Below are 21,508 nucleotides of genomic sequence, written 5' to 3' on the forward strand. Positions count from 1 at the left end.
TTGCTGTTTCTACGTGTGCTGACCATGGCAGCAAACAAGGAGAAATAAAGCATTTCTCCTTGTTTCGCCTGTTTATCCGCTTAACCGCGGCACAAATTCTGCGTCAGTGTGGCGGTTTGAACGAGTGGGTGGGGCCGCGTTGGACAACGGACGTGCGCAGCGCAACCGAGGTAGTGCTCGCAACTGCCGTTGGCCAATCAATGCTCACAGCGAAGAGGTTAAGAACAGGTTTTCCCTGGTCTTAATTTTGGCCCTGCCTCCTATTTACACTACTCTTGTAAATAGGGGGCAGCGTCAAAATTAATGGGTGTTGCAGTGGAAAGCCCACCACAATACTCATTGCCCGCCCCTTTCATGCTAAGTGTAGCATGAAAGGGGGCCTTATTTACAAGACAACATTAAGCCACATTGGGTTAACGCTGCCTTGTAAATAAGGCAAAGCTCCTTTCACCATCACAACGTCACTAAAAGTGATGTTGTGGTGGCGATAGGGGTTTGTAAATATGCCCCTTAGTCTTAGTGCCCTATCAGGCATGGAGGAATTGGATTGACTGGGGCCAGCGCACACGGAAATTGATGGGGCTGATCAAATCAGAGACTCCTCAGCCCCACCGGGTCAGGCTGGTTGTGACTGATCAATCGCTGCTTCCCAGCTGACGTTAATATCCTTAAACATTGCAGTTTACATACTGATAAGAGTCTGCACTGAACTATTTACAATAATTTTGAATTATGTTTTAAAGTGCTTTCAACTTTCCTTCTCTATTAAATCATATTTTATGTATTTTATCTTGCCATTCCTTTTTTAGCTGTAATTACTGAAGGATGTCATATGGGATTTTCAATTGTTTTGTATGAACTTTCATGATTATATTCTATAATCGAAATAATGGATGATGATCCAAATATGCATTTTGCACTAAAATACAGAGCAAAATGGTGGATTTGCATTTCACGTAATTATGCGTAGTGAAACAAATTACGCACATTTTCCACACACCTAATGATGGCACATTTGCAAACTTCACTCGAGACGTATTTGCAAGCTCGCTTTCCTAAATAGTTGTGACACGAAGACAGGCTACCCCAGAGCACACTGATCAGTCTGGCCTACTTGGCCAAGGTCGTCGGTCAGGGGCACTGGGAACGATGCAGCATGAAGCAGAACACAGAGGGAAAAAGTAGGCGCACACTAAGGACGTCATCTCATGTTGTGGTAGGATCAGCTAAGGACCATTCCCAATGATGATACCTTACATTTAATTGATCGTTTATCCTATTATGCCCAATATTCATAAATGAAAACATGTCAACAAATTGTGTAATGTCGTAGGATGTACAGTATGTTATGGTGGATGTGTCATTCTATTCATTAACATAGAAGTGTGAGACATAGATATATTTGCTTCAAGAACTATATTTATTACTCTTTGACTTAGTGTATGTTTTATTATTTTTAATGCGCACACACAGATCACTCCATAGAGCATATCAAACTACAGATGCATAAAAACTGGAGCTTTCCTTTATGAGATAAAAACATCTAGTGGCCTATCCTGGTATAATCCCAAGTTGTTATGATGGGCCCCAGATCTCTTCCGCCGCTTTCAGAGCAGGGTGCCCCCTTGTCATCGCCCCAACACTGTCTCAGAATTTATAATTCCAGTCCCAGTGAACTGGAGAAGTAGACAGCGGCTTGGAGCATAACAAGCGGAAGATGCGCTAAAGTGACGCGGCCGTTATTAATCACCACAGTGTGAACCTCAGAGAGAGGTCGGTGAGAACCGTGTGGAACGGAATCATTCATCATATGTAAGCGCGGGCAGCATTTAGTATTAGAAACGGATAGCACAGGCCATTTATGCGCCGTTAATGCGCCGTCACTACCCCATTTCACTACAGTACGAGTCATGTAATTAAGCGATGTCGTAAGTGCAAAAAAAGAACCCGTGCCAAGATGTCTGCTTACAAAATGGCCTTCAGGACCGACAGGCTGCGATGAGGAGCGCACCGGGATATCCGAAACTCCAAATGCACTATACAGTTGGCCTTTAACCTCGGGTCCCATCGTGCAACAGCCCCTCGCTCCCCCCCCCCCCCCCCACACACACACATACACTTTTAACACTTAAAACTTGCCTGAACTATGTTTTAGGGCAAGAAGACCTGCTTGAATAACTTAAAAGCGCTCTTAAAAAGCCTTAAAAGCATGTCAAAAAATTAATGAATAGCATTCTTTTGTGAAGTGAGAATCTACGATAAATACCTGAATTTGAAAATGACTGTGGTCCTGATTACGGCGGTTCTAAGTGTTCTTAGTGATGTAAGGAAAGCTTCCGTGCATCTCCCGTTGGAAGGGCAGTTTCACTTGCCTGTGGAATGTGAGCAGCTCTGAACTGATAAGAGGACTGGGACAGTTCTTGTATCAATCTTGAAGGTATACGCGTCAAAGACAGCTGACTGGGTAAGAGCCTTGTCCAGTTAATGAAAGTTATTCAGGGTAGAAGTGAACATGGCACTGTGCAATTTCTTGTAGTGAAAAAAAGAATGATCAAGAATTCAGGTCTATTAAAGATCTCTTAAGTGTTTGTATGTTAAGTGACAATGATGAAACCAAAGCTGAAACATGTTTCTCTTCAGCATTTATGCCCATGGGTCTTCTCAAGGCAAAAATACAATATTTAGATAATTCAGAAGGCATTAAATGTGCTGTCAGTGAACATTACTGTATTGGTTACCTAATCCGTAGGTGCGTATTGGTGTAGCCCAACGTGGTGGACTACACAATCCCTGCATCAGTGCATCCTTTTGGGATTGTTAGTCCAACTGCTGTTTCTGCTGCATTCAGGCTAATTGTGGATCTTCATCAATGCGCTGACTTCAGTATAGTCTACTGTATGGTTCTCTGAGGGGGCAGTTAGTTTGAAATATAACTGTGTATCATCATTACAATGTTAAAGCTCATCTTTGCTAGCCAAGCAAACACATCAAGGCCTGGCACAAACGTTAGTTTAAAAAATAGTTGTGTTGGATATTATATGAGTGGGCGGCTCTGCTTTCTACTAACGCAAACTCTGAGATGCACTCCCACCGCCCATAAACATTGATCAATGAGATGTGATCTGACAGGCTATATCTCAACCATTTCTGTAGCACTGACTGGTTTATGTATATTAGATTGTACCCTTTGTTCATGGTCTGGGGTTTTAGGCATTCCTGTGTGGACCAATAATATTGTGGGTCCTTAATGTGATAGTGTGACAGTTTCGTCCTTAACCACATACAGAGCAAACTCTTGCCTCATTTAGGTCATAATCAACATTTCCAGTTCTGAGTATGCAGTGCTTATGCTGTGTGTAGCATGTAACACAGCTGTTGGGTTACTTGTAAGAGCAACCTGGATGCCTTGATGAGTTATGTGCTCAGAATTACTTTTGCTGTGAGATAACACCCCAGCAGTTCCATGCAATGATGGCTTAAACCTATTGGAATGGGGAATAACTGTATGAATATGGAATTACTGTGCAGTATTCTGCCCTGCGTGTGTTAAACCCTTTTCCCCAGTGGTATGCCTCGCACATTTACCACCTGCTCTAAGTAGGTACTAAATGTGTGTAGGAGCTTCTGTTCACAGTAGTGTGAAGGCAGGCGGATGGGTAAGCCAAGGGAAGTAATGAGTAAATCAGTTCAGGTAGGTGGGCATTGAATGCTACCCCCTTCCTAGAAAACTAAGAAAGAATGGAGCACGTTTTGGCTGTTGTTGCAGCCAAAGAAATGTGAGGTTACTGGCTGGAGATACCAGTTAGTAAAATCTGTTCCCTAGGGTATGGGAACACCAGCTGTGATCGGGTGGAGTGGTATACCACCCAGAAATAATGCTCCTCCTGACTTGTAATCACGACCTAAGTCCAGCTAAGTCCCTGTTTGTGTGCCACCATGCTGGCTGTGTCCAGGCATGGGTACCTTAACGGATGAAGCTCTGCATACATAGTTGTCATTTACTTACTGACCTCTGGTAGAGGAGGAGGAGTCGGATGTATTTTTAGAGACTCGATCTCCCTCCTACCGCTTGTGCTAAAGGAAATTCAGGGCTTTGAGCTCATGGGCTTTTCTATCGGGACCCAAGGTGGTACGTGGATGGCTGGCCTATTGTGTTATAGACCACCCTCGTCAACTACAGCGGCCCTTCAATCCCTGGTCGATCTGATATATGATCTTTCAAATTCCCACTCCAAGTTCCTTGTCTTGGGCGACTTTAATTTGTGGCCCTCTGGGCCCCATGACCTTGCCTTTCGAGAACTCTGCCAAGCGTGTGGGAACATTCAACTTGAACAACTTGTCCTCTCCCCCACCCACACGAAGGGGCATACACTGGACTTGGTGTTTGCGGATAATGAACTTATCTCAGTGAAGGACATTCTAACCCAATGTTGGACCGACCACTCACTGATCCTTTTTACTGTAGCTCAGCCGGCCCTATCAAAACCAGTTAGTTCCGGGAGTACTACATTCAATCGATCATGGACTCGCCTGTTAAAGGAGATTAAGCAACCTATGTTCCTGGCCCGAACATTTGAGTTAAAGAACAGCGTAGGTGAGAGCTATGATGCCCTCTGTCAGCAAATCTTAACAACCTTGGACGAGGTAGCACCCTTACGGAAACTGAAGGACAGATCCAGAGGGACCAATGGTTGGTTCACCGAGGAACTCGGCCAGGCGAAGCTACGCTGTAAACAAGCAGAACGCACATGGAGGAAAGGGTATTCAGAGCAGGACAGGGCCACCTACAAAGGCATCTTACTAGAATATAAGCTCCAGTTAAGAAATGCCAAAGCCAAATTCTTGGAAGAGACATTGGCAAAGGCATCGAACAAATCACAGACCCTGTTCAAATTGGTAAAGAGCTTAGCCAATCCTACATGTGCCACACCATCTCCACCGGTGTCACAGGAGCTTTGTGACTCTTTAGCCACAGCTTTTGATGACAAAATTAGGAACATTCTGAAGGGCCTTGAGGGTTCTACGCAACCTATGCCATCTGGTTCTTGTCCCTCTGTGTTCCCAGGTCACCCGGCCTCTGAATCAAATATGAACAAGGAGCCTGCCTGTCAGTTGCCGAGCTTTCCAATACCCTCGCTGGAGGAGTTTTGTGCTCTGGCTAACTGTGTATCATCTGGCTCTCCTCTTGATCCCATGCCGCACAAGATCTGGAAGGCCTTCCAGGACGAGCTGTTTCCCCCGCTCCACTCTATCTGTTGCCAATCGTTAGCTACTGCATCTGTACCAGACTGCTGGAAATTGGCTATTGTAACACCTTTGCTAAAAAAGGCTACTTTGGACCCCCTCTGCCCAGCCAATTACAGGCCTATCTCGCTGTTACCATTCGCGATAAAGATTTTAGAGAAGTGGGTTACGAGAGCCTTGGCCAATTTCCTGGAATCCAACTCCAGTCTGGATGTAGCTCAGTTTGGCTTCAGACCGGGCCACGGTACTGAGACTGCTCTGGTTACTGTGTTGAATGATCTGCGAACGCGTGTCGACAGGGACAAGTCAGCATTTTTAGTACTGCTTGACATGTCGGCCGCGTTCGACACGGTGAACCATGAGGTCCTTCTGGACCGTCTCGGTAATGCGGGAATAACGGGCTCAGCACTAGCCTGGTTATCATCATATCTGGATAACAGACAACAGGCAGTAACATTACCACCGTTCCGCTCTGCCATACGCCAGGTGAACCAGGGTGTCCCCCAGGGTTCGGCGATAAGTCCAATTCTTTTTAATCTGTACCTCCGCCCCCTGATTCAACTTATAAGATCTTTCGGCATTCAAGTCATCAACTACGCCGATGATACCCAATTGATTTTTTCTTTTGAGGGTTCAGAGGCAGTGTCGAGGGACACCTTCCATCAGTGTATGTCGGCCACAGCAAAGTGGTTGCAAGCCAATTCACTCCAATTCAATGGCACAAAGACGGAGATATTGCACTGCTCTTCTGACCGACTCCCTCGCCCATTGCCGGAAGATTTTTGGCCTAGCTCCATTCCAGGCTCGGTGGAGGTAGCAGACTCGGCCCGCAATCTGGGAGTTATGTTCGAGTCGAACCTACAATTGGATGTCTCGGTGAACAGGACTGTTGGGACATGTATGGGCCTGCTCCGTGCTCTACGGAAGATACTGCCGCTTCTCCCGCGGGATGCCAGAGTAGAAGTAGTGCGTAGCACCATCCTCAGTAGGTTAGACTACTGTAACGCACTACTTCTAGGAGCCCCAAAGGTTTTGATCTATAAATTACAGAGGGTTCAAAACATGGCGGCTAAACTAGCCCTATCCCTACCTCGCTCGGCGTCTTCTGCGGGAGCTCTGGCAATCTTACACTGGTTGCCGGTCCAGCAGAGGATCTCCTATAAGGCTATGTGCCTGGTTTTTGGAGCACTGCATGGTCAAGGACCAATACCATTGCAAAATCTTTTTTCGTGGTATCAGGCTGCCAGACCTCTGAGATCCGCCTCAGCGTTCCTAGTGAAAGTCCCTAGAATAAACAGAGTGAGAATGGGCGGCCGCGCCTTTAGTTTCACGGCCGCCACAATGTGGAACACTCTACCTCTAACACTGAGGAGCAGTCAAAATTTGATTTTATTCAAAAAGGACCTTAAAACCTTTCTCTTCCCTAGAGCAGAATAATTTGTAGAATTGATGGTGGAACTGATCTCAGCGCCAGGATACCCGCTGGGTGACAGCTGCGCTTAATAAGCATTAAAATACATACATACATACATACTAATAGCCCTTATTATTGGTGCTGGGGGCTCTGAAATGTGGAATTGCTGGCTGTCTGACTTGTGCTTGTGAACAATACAATGTTCATCTCTAGCGCGGGGTTTTGCTATCGCAACTTAGAATGTGTGCCTCTGCCTCAATTCAAGGCTGTGGATGTTTAAGAAATCGTCTCATTAACGCCAGCGTGTGCATGATAGCTGAGAGCATGGAAAAATAGCAACCCCCAAATAGAGTGGGCTTTACGATGGCATGGAGCTGCTAGTCCCATGGTAGCTGGTCTGTCAGCTAGGTGTTTCCAATATCGAAGCAGATGAGGCTTTAAATAACGAAAACAAAGCAGTTTACCCACCTCTACATAAGGTGTAAAAACTAAGATGTGGGTGGTCCCCCGACAATGTTGGCTTTAGAAAATGTTCTGAAATCGGCATCAGCTCGTAAGTTAATCACGCGCTTATTGAGGTAGATCTAATAAGGTGCTTAAGAGGCCTAAAACTGATGTTGAAGAAAAGTGAGATTGTGAGCAGGACTGGTAGTAGTAACAATTAAAAATGTTTTAAATAAAGCTTTCATGTTTAACTTGATTTTAATTAATATATAAAGAACCTTCCTATATGTAAAGCGCTCTGATACCCGCAAGGGTCTTGTTCGCGCTATATAAAACTTCCAAAATAAATAAATAAATATACAACTATGCAGAGCACATCCCCGATTATACAGCCAAATTCCCTGACTCAGTGGAATAGTGAACTGGACCCGCAGTTGACGGAGAAACAATGGGAGTTCTGTTGCGGGCAGTTGTCTGACCTCCCCCCAAGTTACAGACTCAGGCTGATTCATTTTAAATTTTGACATAGGTATTATCGGACACCGATCAGCCTTTGCCGAATGCGGATGAGGGAGAATGATGCATGCTGGCGTTGTGGGCGTGCAGGGACCACTTTCCTGCACATGGCTTGGGACTGCCCGAGATCGAATGAGTTTTGGCAGGAGGTATTTGATGCAGTGAATCAGATAATAGGCGGGGCTGTTGTGCCTTGGCGCTTGGTTTATTGGGATGCGTGCAGGGCACTCCACCCAAACGGCGCAAGCTACATGCGGTCCTCCAGCTTTACGCGCAGCGACAGGTGGCTATCCGTTGGGGCAGGACAGGGGTGCCCAAGTTTAAGGACTGGCTGTTAGATGTCACGTATGACCACACCCAACTTGAACTATTTTGGGGCCAGATGCCCCGACCTTCAGACCAAAAGACCTATGGGAGCCTTTTCTGGAGTGGGCCCGCGCGCGCTCTGACCCGTCTGCGCCAAATAGTGATGCTGATGGTTAAAATGGATATTTGACTAATACACAAGACTGCCACCCGTGGAAATGTATTGTCCTTAGGGGAGTGTAATATTGCAGCTTCCTATTTGCATCCTTATTTGTCTCGATATTTTGCCCCCTACGTTCCGTATAATTATGCTTGTGATTGCTTATTGTTTATACTGTAAGCTGTGCTGTTTGTCTTTCTCTTAGGCCTGATCTCTGTATATTAATCCTATGATGTATTATTACCTACATGGAACTGAATGGCTATTATTAGTTATGTGTATTCGATTCATAGCGACTGTCGTGCTTACCGGCTTTAATCAGCACTTTGTGCCTGTTGTTTGTATCTTTGATTTGTAAAACTCAATAAAAAAAATAAAAAAAATTAAGATGTGGGTGGTTGGGAACCCTGATGATTTTTGGTGGGTTCCCATTGCCACCCATCTTTGGGTGAAATCCTAGACCTAATTGTCTAATGTCCTAGTAAGTATTATGTGAACTGTCTACTGTGACCGGCAGAAATCAATGTTATCCATCTGTCTTTAGAGGGTACTGTCTTTTTTACCTTGCTCTTGTCCTTCTTTCACAGAATATGAAATTGTGGCTGTTCAAGAGGTGGACAGCAGTGGGGACCACATCTCACATGAAGTTATTCACCATCAAAGAATGACAAGATCTGTCCAGAGCTTAGAAAGCAACCAGGTTCACTTTCGGATCCATGGATTTGGCCAGGATTTTAACTTGGAGTTAAAACTTTCTGATAGTCTGTTAGCACCTGGATTTTTAATACAGACACTGGGGAAGAATCAAACAAAAAACATTCAGATGTTCCCAAGGGAGGAGTTTTGTTTTTACCAAGGTTCCTTGCGGGCGCAAGAGAACTCATCAGTAGCGCTTTCAACATGCCAAGGCTTGGTAAGTAAAGATGAAAACAACAAAAGTGTTTTGAACATAACATTACGTGAATATGTTTATCAAATGTTTTAAATTGATGCTCCTCACATTCGTCTAGGAACATACACGAGTAGATCTCATCAACATTACCCCAAAGCAGTTGATTTCAAGCTGACATAATACATTTGATCAAGTGTGGTCTAAACAGATCAGCCATGTTTGTAGTTTATAGAACATCCTACATCAGAGGCACAAGTGTATTTGTTTGATAGTCCGGGGCTGGCAAGTCAGCCGTGTTACTGGACAAGGTGGCCTTTGAGAGCACCTTTGAAGGTATTGTTGAAGGAGAAGGTATTGAGGGAAGGACTGGAACATTCCCATTTCAGTGGGTGTTATATATATATATATATTATTTTTTTAACAAACGCTCATTTTGACTCCTGGCTGCTTACATTTTGTGGAAAAATCTATGACTTTCCCTCTATCCATGGCTTGTGCATTTGTGAAATCTTGTACTTATAGGACATAGATAATGCACATGTATTATTTAATATTGTGTATGTGATGAGCATGGGCACATTGTGCAAGAGTGGAAGGCTTTCATTCCCAGGAAAGGACGCCACTGTCTTAAGTGGGCTGCAAATGTGCTTTATTCTGTATGCTGTGGTGGACGGAAGCAAAATGTGAATGACACTGCAGAAGACCAATAGATAAAGTGGGTTAACTGAAAGTCTCAGGAAGTATGTGTAGTATATATGCTATTTTTAACAGGCAAAAGGTCTTGGCTAGCGCCAGAAAAACCAATAATGAGATGCAGGAGCAGTGGGAACGTAGCACGTGCTATTCTCAGATCTTTGACTGCAGCCAATAAATCACTAGTTACCAGCTTTGAAATATTCTTTCTACCCCTGGAGTGTATTGTGCGCTCCTGATTGGACGCGAGATCTCCTGGACCTGGAGGGGCCCCTCTCATCCGGGACTGTGTATTGCAAAATTATTAGGGAGCCCGTTAGTAATTTTTGTCACTTTTGGTGGATGGTATTTGCTTACAATCTATCTAGTGGTCATGTTGAAATCAAGAATGGAAGTTTGATTTAGCTCTCCGAAAATGTTAATGTATAGCTTCTGATCCGCAAATTACACATGAATCGCTGCAACATGAACCTGCTATGATACTTGGATTATAGTGTGTGACATGCAGCTTTCACAAGGCTCAGCAGCACACATGTTCTCATTACTTGAATTTTTATGACGACTTAGACCTATGATAATCTAATAGCACATGAGTATCTGTAGCAGGAGTAATAATCCCTCTACCCAGAGACTTGCTTCATAGAAACCGGTTGCTGCAGTGGGCACTTTAACCTTTTCTGCTATACTTCAATAGAAAGAGAAATGTCATGAGTTTGAATCTCATTGTGGCCAACACACAGTTTACGCATTTAGTATAAATAAAATGTGTATTCCTCAGTTGGGTAATAAAAACCTCATCATTTATATCGCAGCTCAACGGTGGTAGAACTTTCTATGGTAAAGAACAAGTATAGGAAGCATGTCTAAGCACCTGTAAATGTTAGTTTCATGATTGGTTTGTTTTAAGACCTTTGCAACTGTGAAATCCATAAACCTGAGTACTAATCCAACCCCACCTGATTAAACGGCCAGTTCCGTTCTGTCACTGTATGTCTGATCGAAAATCTGACAGAGTATGGATTTATAGGAAACAAGCTAAGCTCAGAAAGCACTATATTAACTCACATTACAATGCCAATCCTTTTGGCTTTTATATTGAACAGATGGTTGCAAGCATATAATACACGGTGGTCGAAGTGGGCGGGATCTGCAGGGCAGAGCGTGTCCCTACTCCTTAAACTCAATAGATACCATTCCCCTACTTTTTTATTTGTAAGCATGCGTCCCAGGACATCAGAAATAATCAAGGACTATGGATAAGGCTCAGCTTTTGTAGCCTTTGGGTGACAGTCGGGCATTCAGAGAAGAAAAAGGACTCTGTTTCTTCCTTCTTGCCCAGAGAAGACAAGGACAGTCTCCACTACTGCACTCCTGCTGCCAGCCCCCCTTTCTCTCTTTCTTCCTCTTATTCCTTCTCTTTCTGTTTAGCTTCTCCTCACTTACTGTAAACCGCGACTTCAAGAAACAGTTATCACACTCTTTCCTCCTTTCGTTTACTTTTTCCCTTGTGAAACGGATCCCAAAACCAAAAACCCTTTTGTTGGAAATCTATTTTTTTTAAATGTTCCTATTCTAAAGTGCATCATCGGGAAATAACGGGTCAAAATGTAAAACAAAATAACTAAATAAAGAAAAACAGAGTGATCTTAAAGTGGCCAGATTAATTGTATTCATATCGGAACACCTTAGGTCACTTTACAGAGTTTGCCAGTGAAGCCTACTTTTATTTGCTCATCTTTCTTTGAACAGCATTCTTTTCTCCAGGTGGGAAAGTGCACCATTCATGGAGGTACTGCACTGTCTGATTGATGTGTGGATTGGAAAACCTAATGTGTACTGCGACTCTGTGTTCACGGATGTGGTCTTTTTAAATTGAAACATGTCCCTTCTGGGCCCTGTAGTCCTGTCCTTAACTTTTATGGCAAAAACATCATCATTGATTTCTGAATAATGAGTGTAAAAGCATTTTGGTAACCATATTGTTCCTGCTTACATTTCACATGCTTTACTTAATCATGCTTTCCCTACGAGTGTTTGCTTTTTCTAGGACGTTGTCACTTTAAAAAAAATAATAATGTGGAGTAAGTCGGTTCTGTCGGGTAACAGAAATGATTCTTGGTATACTCAAAATTAACCAATGCAAAACAACAGTACTCAAACCTTTCAGTAATAATCAACAAAAAAGGAGAAAAAAACAAGGAACATGAATCACCAACACACCAAATTTGAATCAATCACAGTTTTTTGGCAGCATATTGCTTTTGTCTAGTGTGTAATTTGAATTGAGTGACATTCAGGTGTTTGCGGCGGGGCACAATTTGGGTTGTAGTTGAAGGCAGTGCAAGTTTCTCTCAGTGGGACAGTATGATGTTCAGTGGGGAAGAGGATGTGGCACTATGGTCGGAGCTGCCATATTTGGAACTGGGGAATCAGGTTCAGCCTTCATGACCAGTCCCCAGACCACTCTCCTGAGGGAGCACATTCCTATGTTAGACCTCAGAAGGCCTGATGTCTTAGCACCAGCAGGAGGTCCCTAGCCGTGGCAAGTGTGAGTTAACCTTGAAGGCCTGTCCACCACAATCCATACTGAAGTTCACCTCCAGTCTTACGTGCAGGCCTATAAAGCAGCACATCCTAGCGCGACAGTGACATTGTCACTGAGGTCACAGGACCCTTGAGAAGGGCCAGCTCTAGAGTGGTGGGACCGGTGTGACTGCAACGGGCGCTGTCTTTGGGTGGGGGCGGCGTGCAAGTAAATTATGGTTTTAAAAGCACTTGCTGTCTCCTTCCTGGCCTCCAGCAATTTTTGGCAACAATAACAAATTCATGTTAACTCTGGTGATTAATGTTCTTCCTAATGAGAGATTGGAGTTTGGTCTAGTGGAAGTTTTTACTCATGAAAAGGTAGCACAGAGGGTTAATGTGCACGCTGCAAAGAACGTACCATGCAGATCACAAAGTGCATATAATATATTTTGGTCAGTGGGTTACTGCTTTTGTCCGAGAGATTCTTTTGGTACTTTCAGTTTATAAGTAAAAATCCGAACATTGAACAGTGAGCTATTAAACTACCTACTAGTATGGTTGTCATGTGACTCCTACACCTTGCAGTCCATTGTCTTATGTAGCATTTCCTACACAGTGATTTACACAAATATAACTGATTGTCTCTGTGTAATGTGTGTGATGTAAAGTGCTCTGATACCCTACACTGGTATGAGTGGCGCTGTAAATCAAATTAAACGCATCTGAGAGAGAGTGTGGTTATGGAGATTTGAGGGCCACTGTTAAAGGGTGGTAGTGAGGGAATCCGTGGCAGAGATGGTCACTTGGGGGGCACCGACAAACAGTGTTGCACAGGGCGCCTTGAGGCCAACCCGCCTCACCCATTGGTACCTTTATTGGCATTGTTTCAGCAGTAGTAGCTGCAAATCACCAGGGATCGGCAAAGCAGAATTTGCATGCACACCAAACTAGGTTCGCCAGCTTCATAGTCTCTCTGCTTCATGCACAAGCACTTTTAACATGTGCTGCTTGCTTTGGGGCCACTGGAATTCTGCAGCAAAGGAGAACCAAATTATGCTGCAGTGTTGACTAAATTGTGCAGCAAACAAAGGCTGCAGCATAATGCAGTATATTTTCTGATAATTTATTATTTTGAAATTTTTACACATGCTAACAGTCTACGGTGAGATTCTGCCTTATTAGTACCAGTGTCACATACAAATGCAGCAGTGAGTAAGGTGATAAGTCAACCTTCGCAAAAGGCTGTTCACTTCGCAGCAACACAAGTCACATTTTCTAGTACCTTTTGATCCGTTTGAGCTACAAACAATTTAGTTAAAATTGTCAGGTTATGCAGCAGATGTTGTATTATGTGGCTAATATGGCAGAACCATAATTATATAAAAAAACATTTGCAAACTAGGATATTTTGGCATTCATGTTTGAACTTCTCTTGTGGAAAAAGTAGAAGCGCTGATGACAGAAACTCCATGGCTCGAAGACAAATGGCTTGTGCTTTCACTTTTAAGCTTGTATTTGGGACATTCTGTGATTAGAAACATATCCCACTTTGTGAATGTAGTTTTAATTTCAATAACTCATATTAAAGCTTAAATAATCATGTGTATCCATTGGTTGAATGAATGCTGTAACTGGTCAGTGAAATTCCAAACAAACACTAGCAATTGGGATGTTTTGCGCATTCTGGCCTCTCCTCTGACTCTGTCCACTGATCCAATGCTCGGGTTATTACCGCCCTCTGATTCTCCGCCCACACTTCCCCTCCTTTTGTTTCTCAACTTCGACCACTGATAACACACAGAAGCAGTGTCTGCCCATCCCACAGTACTGAAGGGGTCAGGTGAGGGCCAGGCTGTACTCATACATGCTCCCTGACCCCTGTGCTTGCAGCAATTTTACAGAGATTGGTCCCCTGTCCTAGGCAAATCCTTACCTTTGGCCTGCAATACTTGGCCAAGAGAACTTATATAAAAGAGGAATAGAAAAGGAGCTAATAAACATCCCTGTCTAACCCTCTCTTGGACCTTAAAAGGGTATATACATCCCCGTCGGGCCATACCAAACTTGAGCTAAGGTGCCCCAGAGCAGACTTTTAAGAAGTTCCATCAGAGATGTGTCTACCCCAGCTTTACTCATTAAGTCCCCCAAGCGCCCCTGTCCACCAGGTAAAATGCACTAGAAAGGTCCATGATGGTTAGGTGTAGTGAGCCTCCCTTGGCATCAATGTACTTTCCTATGATCAGGAACAGGTTGAGGGACTGATCACTGTGCCCACACCAGGTTGAGAGCTGACCTGTACTTCAGAGAGGAAACCTTTATCTTCAGTCCATTCTTCTCATTTCTGGAGAATCACCCTTCCTAAGATTTTAACGGAGGAGTCCAGGAGGGAAATCGGCCAATAGCATGTTGGTCTTCTTCTGTCACCTTTATTAAGAATAGGTGCTATGACGGATTTCCTCCAGGAAGGGGGATTTTGGCTGTAAGGGCGGCACAGAACACATTTATCAACAAAGGAGCACAACAAATTGGCCTGGGACTTTGTCAGCAGTGGTTATTGAAATAGCTAGAATTATGTCACCAACGTTGATAGAATGGACGAGAGAGTTACTGCCACTCATAGAATGAACTTAGTGGGTTAGGCAGCTTCTCTTCAAAACACTAAAACAATGGGACATCCAGTCTTCTGGGGAAACATGGTATTCAATGTTAGAATTTTTGTATTCAGCAAAATGAGGATGGTTTATCACATCCCAGAAAGCCTTGTAGTCCCTGAGCTTTGCAGTTACTTGTAAATCGTCCTGAGCCTTCTTTTCTTATTCCTGTTTTCAAGAGTCATGTTCTAGGCCCTCATACCAAGCCTAATATCCTCTATATTTCTGTGTAGGGTCTTAATTGCCAATTTAAAGCCCTTGGAGGCAGCAGAGCAAGCATGATTGAACCATTGGATTGGATTGGATTGGATATAGTTTTTGTATAGCGCTGTAGCTACCCGAAGGCATCCTAGCGCTTAGCCAGATGCAAGTGTGTGGGCGGGTCAATGTTATCTGTTAAAGAAAAAAGTTTTTAATTTTTTTCGGAAGTGCAGAAGGTTGGGTTCTGAACGAATAGAGATTGGGAGGGAGTTCCAGAGCCTTGCCGCATTTGTTGAGAACATTCTTCCTCCACTCCTTTCTCTTTTGAACCTGGGTCTGATGACTTGAAAGGTATGAGTCGACCTAAGCTGTCTGTTGGGGTGGTAGGGGGTAATCAAGGTATGGTTCAGGATTGCTCCTTTCCTCCAGTAGGCACGGTGAGCAATGCACATGCTTTTAAAATTGATCCTGTCTTTTACTGGCAGCCAGTGGAGGGCTTTTAGTTCAGATTTCAATGATTGGCGCCGGGGAATGCGCAGAAGTGTGCGGGCAGCGCAGTTTTGAATCACCTGGAGTCTTTTCAATGTTGATTCAGGGGAGCCTAGATAAAGGGCGTTTCCGAAATCCAGCCGGGAGAGGATTAGGCCCTGGACCATGATCTGTCTAGCCTTATAGGGGAGTAGCTGTAGGATTTTTCGGATGAGTCTTATAATGCCCATGCATGTGGCAGATAATTTGGTTGCCTGGTGTCCGAAGGATAGAGTGCTGTCAAGCCAAATTCCTTGGCTCTTGATGGTGTTCCTGGCTGGTGGTGCTGGACTTAGATCTGGTGGCCATAGAGACTCAATTGATTTTTGAGGGGAATTACCCATTACCATTAGCTCTGTTTTGTCGCCGTTTAGTTAGGGGAATCATTACATGATTTCTTGGTGATCATCAGGCTGGAAGTTATTTTACAAAGATCATTAAAACTTTCCAATAGTACTCGTGGGTCAACTAAATCAGATAGGCAACACAGCACGTCATCCCTTCTCTCATTAACTAAATAAATGAAAAACATTCCCTGATCCATATTTTTCCATTTAATACGTATCCCCTTGTTATTCCTATACTGCAAATTGGAGGCACAAACAGGGGCAGACATTTCAATAACTGGAAATGATAAACAGTTAACAACTGGGTTATGATCGCTAATGCGGATGACAGGATTGTTGATTCCGTGACTAGGGGAATCAATAGAGGAGAAAACTTAAGAAAGTAAATGGTAGACCCTTCACCTCTCCCTGTAAAGGTTGGGTGTGTGCCACGCTGTTAATGACAAAATCCAGGTTGAACAATACATTGTACTTAAGAACAATCTGGTTCAGCTATTCCCCATAAGAATTGTATAGAAAATGAGAAGTTCTCCCCCTGCAAGTCTTTTGGACCACAAACGCGATCTCCAAGTAAGGGGCATTTTGTTATGTTAAAATCTTCCAGCCATATAATAGTCACCCTATCGAAGCGACTCTCTAAGAAATCAGAAATAAAAAAAATCCATGTCCCAAATCAACTCAACTAGGAGATTTACAAAAAAAGAAAATGAAAATTGACCAACAAAGGGTGAGGAAGCCTGGGAAACATAACTGCAGTTGAGGTACAGCCCATCAAAGGTGCAACCATTTACCCCATACACATCCATACCTTTGAGGGCAGGCCGTGCCTCAAACACCAAGCTCTCCTGCTGGGCACAGCAGTGGACCCCCAAAAACCACATTGCAATGGTTGGGGCGGTGGGGTTCAACGACTTTGCCGCGATACCGCGCTTTGCCACCATAAGTGCCATGCCCAGGAAGTGCTTCTCTGCCCTGGTACCCCCGGCCCCACTGTTATTTCCAGAATATCAGGTTGGGGAAAAGGGGAACCATCCACACCAGCACCTCTGTCAGTTCTTTTGTTATGGTGGCCCAATATGTTTGTGCGGCCACACCGTACCAGGTCATGTGGAAGAAATCTGTGGTGCAGTTGCGGATCTGGGGCAGGTGGCATCTGGTCATAGGCCAGCCTTGTACAGGCGTGAACTGGGAGGTAAGCTAAGTGGAGGTAGTAGGTTTGCACCAGTCGCAATTTGGAGGAGATGGCGAGTTCGCGGGGGGCCATCAGGGCATTGCGCCCATCTTCATCCTCTAGTGGGCCTACCAAACCCTCCCACCAAGTCCGGAGGTGGTGGAGTGAGCCGGGGGAGTTTATTATGAGGGTGCAGTATATTTGTAAGACCCCTCCATGCCTTAGGTTACCCATTAGAATTTTAGCTTCTTGTGGGGTGAATTCTGGGAGAGTTTCTGTGATGCTTATATGTGTGTTTTTGTCTGGAGATATTTGTAGAATTGAGAGCGTGCAAGGGTAAAAGTCTCCTCCAGATTAGTGAAAAAGCACATGTGGGCTCCCGACCGTACGTCTTTTTAATCTTTATATAAATGACCTTGAGGAAACATTGGTTGACACAGGGGCGGATTACCCCTACGTGGGTCGCCGGGGATTGCCCGTCTTGCTGTATGCGGATGATGCTGTCCTTTTAGCCCGCACCCCGAAAGGGATTTATGGCTAGTCGTGACCTATCCATAAATAATACAAAATCTTACGTGATGCAGGTGGGGAAAGGAGCAAAACAACAGTACCCCTTTAGGGTAAATGGCACCAGGGTGCCAACATGTACCTCTTTCTCCTACCTGGGTGTCTTCTTGGATCATCAGTTGAACTGGGCTCCAGTCCTGAATAAGAAAAGGGGAGAAGTTATTAGGGCTAACGCAGCACTTTTTGATTTTACTGCGAGAATGGGCAATAGACCAGTGGCGGCCATGCTGAAGGATTATCGTGCAAAGAGCATTTCGATAGCTAGCTATGGAAGCGAACTATGGGGATACTGCAACCTAGAGGGTCTCCAGGTGGTCGCAAACAAATTCCTAAAACAGCTTCTGTGTGTCCCACAGGGGACACCGAATATGTCTGTGCACGGAGAGACCGGCATGCCTTTTAATAGTGACTCCCTGTCCTTGCGACCCCTTACCTTTTGGCTACAATGCTGGCTCAATAAACAGCTTGGTCTAACTCATAGTCTCCTAAAAGAGATATTGAGCCTAGATTGTATGACCAAAATTCCCTGGATGAAATATCTGAAAACCAGTTTTGGGAAGAAGGGACGCTTGGATTTATTTTTAAAACCATAAGGAATCACTAGAAAAGACATAGCATATATCAAACAGTCCTTCATTGAACGAAAAACAATGGAAAGGCAGGAAAAGGATCTGTTGAAGCCCAATGTGCGTCATCATATGATGCTCAAAACCTCACCAGGTGAGGAACCATATCTACTTTGGCCACTACCAGCCTATGAGCGTTTTTATTAACTAGGTTTAGGTTTAATTTGTTTCACTTTTTATTAGTAGTCCCAAGGGGGTGTCATAGAGGGACAGTGCTAGCATCCTGTGGCTGCTACAATCTGTCTCCACAGGACTTGCTACACTTTAAGTTCTTTTGTAAATATTATGAATTCCCCAGGGCTTTTTATCTTAAACCTATTTTAAAAAGATTGCAATTTGTACAAGCTCGCCCTGCCCTACTGCATTTACAATTGTTAAAACCTGATTGTATACCCCATGTGATCGGCTTTTTAAAAAGCTCAATGAAGTATAGAAAATGTCTGGATACCTAGAACTATATAAGTAATCCCCGAATGATGCTCGTGCAATAGCTGGATCTTAACGTTATGAAAAACTAGTTTTAAATGGTGTATATTGTAACATGTATTTTAACTGAAAGTTTGAATTATATTTCGTTTTATGAACTTTTATGGCTTTGTACAAAACAAAAACCGAATAAAGTACTTTTGAAATTTGAAATTGAAGTAGGGAAATCCTGATGTCTTTTCGCGCCTTGAAGCCCTCGAGTGCTACCCCTCCCTACAGCCAGGTGCCATTATATAGAGGAGTTTGATGTCTGAGTTTACCATCCCACTGCATGTGGCATAGGGTGGCGCGTCAAGCCAGGAGCACTATTCGTGTGACCGTGGGCATTCCGGAGGTGATCGGGGCACCATATAGAAAAGCCTGGATGGTAGGAAAAGCTGAGCCGTGCAAGTTCTAGTCTATAGGCCAGGTCGGACCACCCCTGTTGAACCAGTTGTGGGCAACAAGGATGTGGGAGGCGAGATGGTAAATGTATAGGTTGACAAAGTAAGAGTTTTAGGGGTATACAGGGTCCTCTTGGTATTCTTTGTGCCCGGTGATATTTAATCAATGTACTGGCATGGAGGCGCTGGTTGATTTCACGTTTAGATAGGTAGAGTAACTGTTTGATATTTTGTTCTTTGTACCGGTTGGTAGTGGATTGTGTAGTTTCCTCATGTATAAGGTGTAAATCCGACTTGCTTTATCCTGTGCAAAGGTGAATGTTTCAGCTCTTAAATCCGTGATATTAGACATTTCTTCATAGGCCATTTTTGTAGGTGGTGTGCTGCGCACTGTCGGCTGGGAACTATGTAATGACAAAGTAAGAGTTGTGCGCACTACAACCTTGAGTTTCAAATGAAAATTAATATGTTGTGAAGTTTTTGTGTGCTCCTGGGGCAATGTTCACCGGTCAAGCACGTTCAACGTAATATGAAAGGTTGTGCATCACTGTGTAGATGTGTCCCCCTGGGCACTATCTGTATCCTCTGTTCTGAGGTTTTTATCCAATTTTTTTACCAATCTATACTACTATAATAAAGGAAGAACTTTCAGCCTTTGAGGCGGGTAAACTCGGGAACCACAGCGCCAATCCACACACCCGATACACCGTTGGAATTGTCAGGGTGTGTAGATGGTTATAGGCTATATAAATAAAAATAAAAACGTTATTTAAAAAATGTACAGTAAAAAATAAAGTAGTCCCTCCAAAGTAGCGCCGGCCGCGACGTGCATGCTCACGTCAGGAGCGCGGGGAGGAGCGGCGTCCAGGAGTGCGATGAGGAGCGGCGGACATGGGGCGGGGGAGGAGCGGTGACGTGAGGAGCAGCGGACAGGCCAGCGGCGGTGCGAGCAGCGGACAGGCTGGAGGAGCGGCGGCTGAGGTAAGGGAGCGGCGGACATGGCGCGGGGGAGGAGCAGTGACGTGAGGAGCAGCCGACAGACCAGCGGCGGTGCGAGCAGCGGACAGGCGGGAGGAGCGGCGGCTCAGGCAAGGGGACCCATGTCGGGGCAGGCGGGGGTCGGGGCAGGCAGGGGACGGGCTGGGCGGGGGCCCTGGCTGCTGGACAATGTTGGGGCAGGCGGGGGTCGGGGAAGCCTGTTGCTCCCAGACAAGGTCGGGACGGGCTGCTAGTTTTTTAAATAAAGTTCTTAGGCATGCTTCTTCTTAAAACTGTTCTGTTCACTTTTCTTTAGATACTTCGTCACTTTTTAATTTCATAGTTGTCTTTTTTGTAGTTCCAATGCATTTCGGGTTATAAACCCATCATCAGGGAAAAATCTGCAATAGCAACGATAGTATGAGGAAACAATTATCTGTTTTTTGATGGGTTAGTGGACGTATATCATGCTATCGTGGGTGGTTATCAGAAAAGTGGTTTAATGTGGGATAAGAAGATGGTGTTTTGGGGTTTCTATCATGCATGATTATCAGGATGGTGGTTAAATGCAGGGTACAAAGATGGTGTACTGTGATGTTCAAAGCACGATGTGGGTTATAGATATAAAGCTATTCTCCATGTTTAAAATAACACAATTAGATGCGAAATTATCACCGCGGTGACAGAGTGGTGCTGTCTAAAAGCGAACAACCTAAAGCTAAGTACACTTACTGTGCAAGATGCGGTTTGCAATGATTGCACAGTGCAGACAAGCATCCAGCACTGTGCAATCAGTGCGAACAGCATTTTCCCTACCGCACTACGCAGTTCGCATAGCTATGCGTAGTTTGCATAGTGCGAAGTGCACTTCGCGTAGCTACGCATAGCGGTACTACGCGATCAACGCCCAGGGTTACTCTAGTAGTCGGCTACTCCAAATTATTACCATTCTTGCATGAACGGATGCCCACAAAAATTAAAGGTATATCAGTTTTATGGGGCTCTGTTGATCCCGCTAAGTTTTTGCCTTCTGTCTTGAAGCTGAGCATGGAGGAATTCCATATTTGTCTGGAGGATGGTGGTGATCCTGCTGTATTGCTGAATTCATTCAGTGCCATTTGCCAAACAATGGTGAGTCTAACATCTCCTCTATAGACAAAGGCACCACAAGCAGGAAAGGTGGTTTGATAGAAACTACTCTCAAGCACATCATTGTTTTATGACTGCCCTTGAGAAGATTCCCCTTGATTGGGGGTATTCAAGGTATGTAGATATTTACATAAGCAGGCGATTTTTGAGAGGAAGGACTGCATAAGTCAAGATGCATTAGAGACACTAGGGCCAGCCTCCAAAAGGAATGATGTGTTCTTTTTGG

At 44.4% G+C, this 21,508-nt stretch overlaps 1 protein-coding gene across 1 annotated transcript in view; it reads left to right on the forward strand.

Annotated features, from left to right (window-relative positions):
• Positions 1-21,508, forward strand: part of ADAMTS16 (ADAM metallopeptidase with thrombospondin type 1 motif 16) — a 975,864-nt gene that overhangs the window by 66,313 nt on the left and 888,043 nt on the right. The window contains exon 3 of the mRNA XM_086965269.1: positions 8,672-8,997. Within this exon, the coding sequence (XP_086821395.1) occupies positions 8,672-8,997 (326 nt within the window). The remainder of the gene's footprint in view (positions 1-8,671; positions 8,998-21,508) is intronic.

Source organism: Lissotriton vulgaris, chromosome 4_1 (assembly GCF_964263255.1).
Source record: "Lissotriton vulgaris chromosome 4_1, aLisVul1.2, whole genome shotgun sequence".
Lineage (NCBI taxonomy): Eukaryota > Metazoa > Chordata > Amphibia > Caudata > Salamandridae > Lissotriton > Lissotriton vulgaris.